The sequence below is a fragment of the Corvus brachyrhynchos genome, unplaced genomic scaffold, assembly GCF_000691975.1.
Source record: "Corvus brachyrhynchos isolate BGI_N302 unplaced genomic scaffold, ASM69197v1 scaffold55, whole genome shotgun sequence".
Classification (NCBI taxonomy): domain Eukaryota; kingdom Metazoa; phylum Chordata; class Aves; order Passeriformes; family Corvidae; genus Corvus; species Corvus brachyrhynchos.
The window spans coordinates 788,519-790,698 of NW_008238314.1; the positions used below are offsets into that span (position 1 = coordinate 788,519).

Consider the following 2,180-nt stretch of genomic DNA (forward strand, 5'->3'; position numbering starts at 1 on the left):
TGCCCTGCTACCCAGGCACTTATTTGAAGGGTTTCATGGACGAACGCAGGGGGTGGAACACAACTGTAATGACAGCAGCTCGTAGCTCACAGACACTCCAGAGGATTGCGTCGTCTTTCATCGGGATTGAATTTGATCCAAAGTGTACAAAACTTGTGTTGTGCCTCAAAGCTAATTGAGGATTTGTGGCTCTCTATCTCTCAGTTGGGGAAGGTCAGCCTTGAAATTTCCAGGTCAGAACTGTTTGACAAGGATTTAGTGTCATCCACAACTTGGGACATGCTAACAGGATTTCTTGTTTAAAGGCAGTGCTGTAACTGTAAAAAGAGGCTAAGAGGGCAAAACTGTGAGGAAAGAGATGATTCATTCTAGTGATTTATCCTTGCACTTCCAGGCTCTCAGACTAAAAGATGCTCCCTCTCCTTGCACGAGGCATGACTGGCCCATCTTTCCATTATTGCACTGCTGTGCTGAGTTATTGCAGTTTTGAAATGTAAACAGGACAGATTTCCTAATCTGTGAGGTAATTTGCACAAACTAATTTGTACCTTCCTGGAAAGCCTGGATCCTTGCTCAGTGAAACAGGGCAGCCCAGCCAACTTCTTCTGACATTTGGGAAATCAAAGAAAACTCCAGAGATGAGCAGTGGGACACACCATTTAATTATCACCAGCCTTTCTAAGCATTCCTGTTTTTCCAAGGTTATATGGCCGGACAGTTGGAATTAGGCTGCAGCCTGGGAGAACATTACACTGGCCTCTTGTGCACCATATGCCTTTTCATTGACAAACTAACACTTCTTTAATGAGACTTGCTGAGGTTCTTATCCAAAATACATTCCTTATCCCAGATCTCATCTCTAGCACCTCTCCCAGGGGTATCTGGGATTTTGGACCCAGACATATTTGCAAATCCAGGGCTTGATCAGGTCCCAGTGAAGTCAATAAAAATATTGTTGGTGCTGAGCAGACATGCATTAGGCTCAAAGGAAAAGTAAAACCCATCCAAGAAAATCACAGGTTCTTTTTTCAATCAAAATATGTCTTCTCTCTCTCTCCCTTTAAATTTTTTTTCTGCTCTTTTAACTTTACGACAAGTTTAAAGTAACTGAGAAAATGTTTAAATTTTTAAATGTTGAATAGTCCTGGCCGAATGCCCAAAAAAGTTAACGTGACCTTCCTAAAATATAACTCTTATTAATTTTGAAACTTACTGACTCCAGTCAAGAATTTTTGGTGATGATAGAACACTGAAATGCAGAAAAAGAAACCACCACGAGGTTGAGAAATGAACTTTAATTCGCAGGTATCACCATTTCCAGAAAAATGGAAAAAGAAGAATGAACACCTGCAAAACTTCGGTGCTTATTTCATAAGCACAACCTCAGGGTTATGTTAATGCAATCATTAACATGGGAATATTAATTTTTGGAGCCTTTGTGGCTTTAGTTAAGCTGTCCCTTAGAGAAGCGGTGGACTCACAAAGCAACCCCTGGAAGCTACTGGGGCAGGTCTGTGCGTCCCAGCCCCCATCCTGACCCTGCCAAGCATTACAGGTGTGTACGTCCTTCTCTTCCAGACAGAGTGGTCAGGCTGAGTTGCTGCTTGCAGGTGAGGATGAGGTTGGAGACCTGTAGCCCTGTGGAGTCCTGCAGCCAGAGAACACCTGTTCCTGGCACTGTCTTGGGACGTGGAGAGGAAACATGGGACAAACACACACTTTTGTTTCTCAGTGGGGGGTCTGGACCTCAGCAAGGGGAAATGAGTCAGAATCCTCAGGAGCCCCGTTGCTCTCACCTTCCCAGAGCCCTTCCAGCCCATGACCTCGGCAGGGAATGAGCTGTTTGCCATCTCCCCTCACTCCATTGGCAATGTTTAGGTGCAAAGGTGACTGCAGTCACCTGCCCTCTGCGGTGCCCCTGCCGGAGCCCCGAGCAGGGAGTGGCAGACGAGTGGACCGGGTTAGTGGGTCTGTGTGACAGCGGGGGGGAGATCTAAGGGTCCGAAGTCACCTCGAAGGTCAGAGCAAGCATTACCTCCTCCCCGCCCACCCTGCTGCCGGGGCTCGGGGGAATCACAGTCCGCCCAAGTGGATGACAGCTTGCCGGCCCTTAATGACAGGCTGGGTGCAGACCGGCTGCCCAGACAAAGACGGGAAGTTCGGCGCTGCCCGGGGCAGGG

The 2,180-nt window shown here is 47.2% G+C and overlaps 1 protein-coding gene across 1 annotated transcript in view; it reads left to right on the plus strand.

Moving 5' to 3' along the window:
• Positions 1-1,870: 1,870 nt before the first annotated feature.
• Positions 1,871-2,180, plus strand: part of ADAMTS5 (ADAM metallopeptidase with thrombospondin type 1 motif 5) — a 40,912-nt gene continuing 40,602 nt past the window's right edge. Inside the window, exon 1 of the mRNA XM_017733721.1 lies at positions 1,871-1,960. Within this exon, the coding sequence (XP_017589210.1) occupies positions 1,871-1,960 (90 nt within the window). The remainder of the gene's footprint in view (positions 1,961-2,180) is intronic.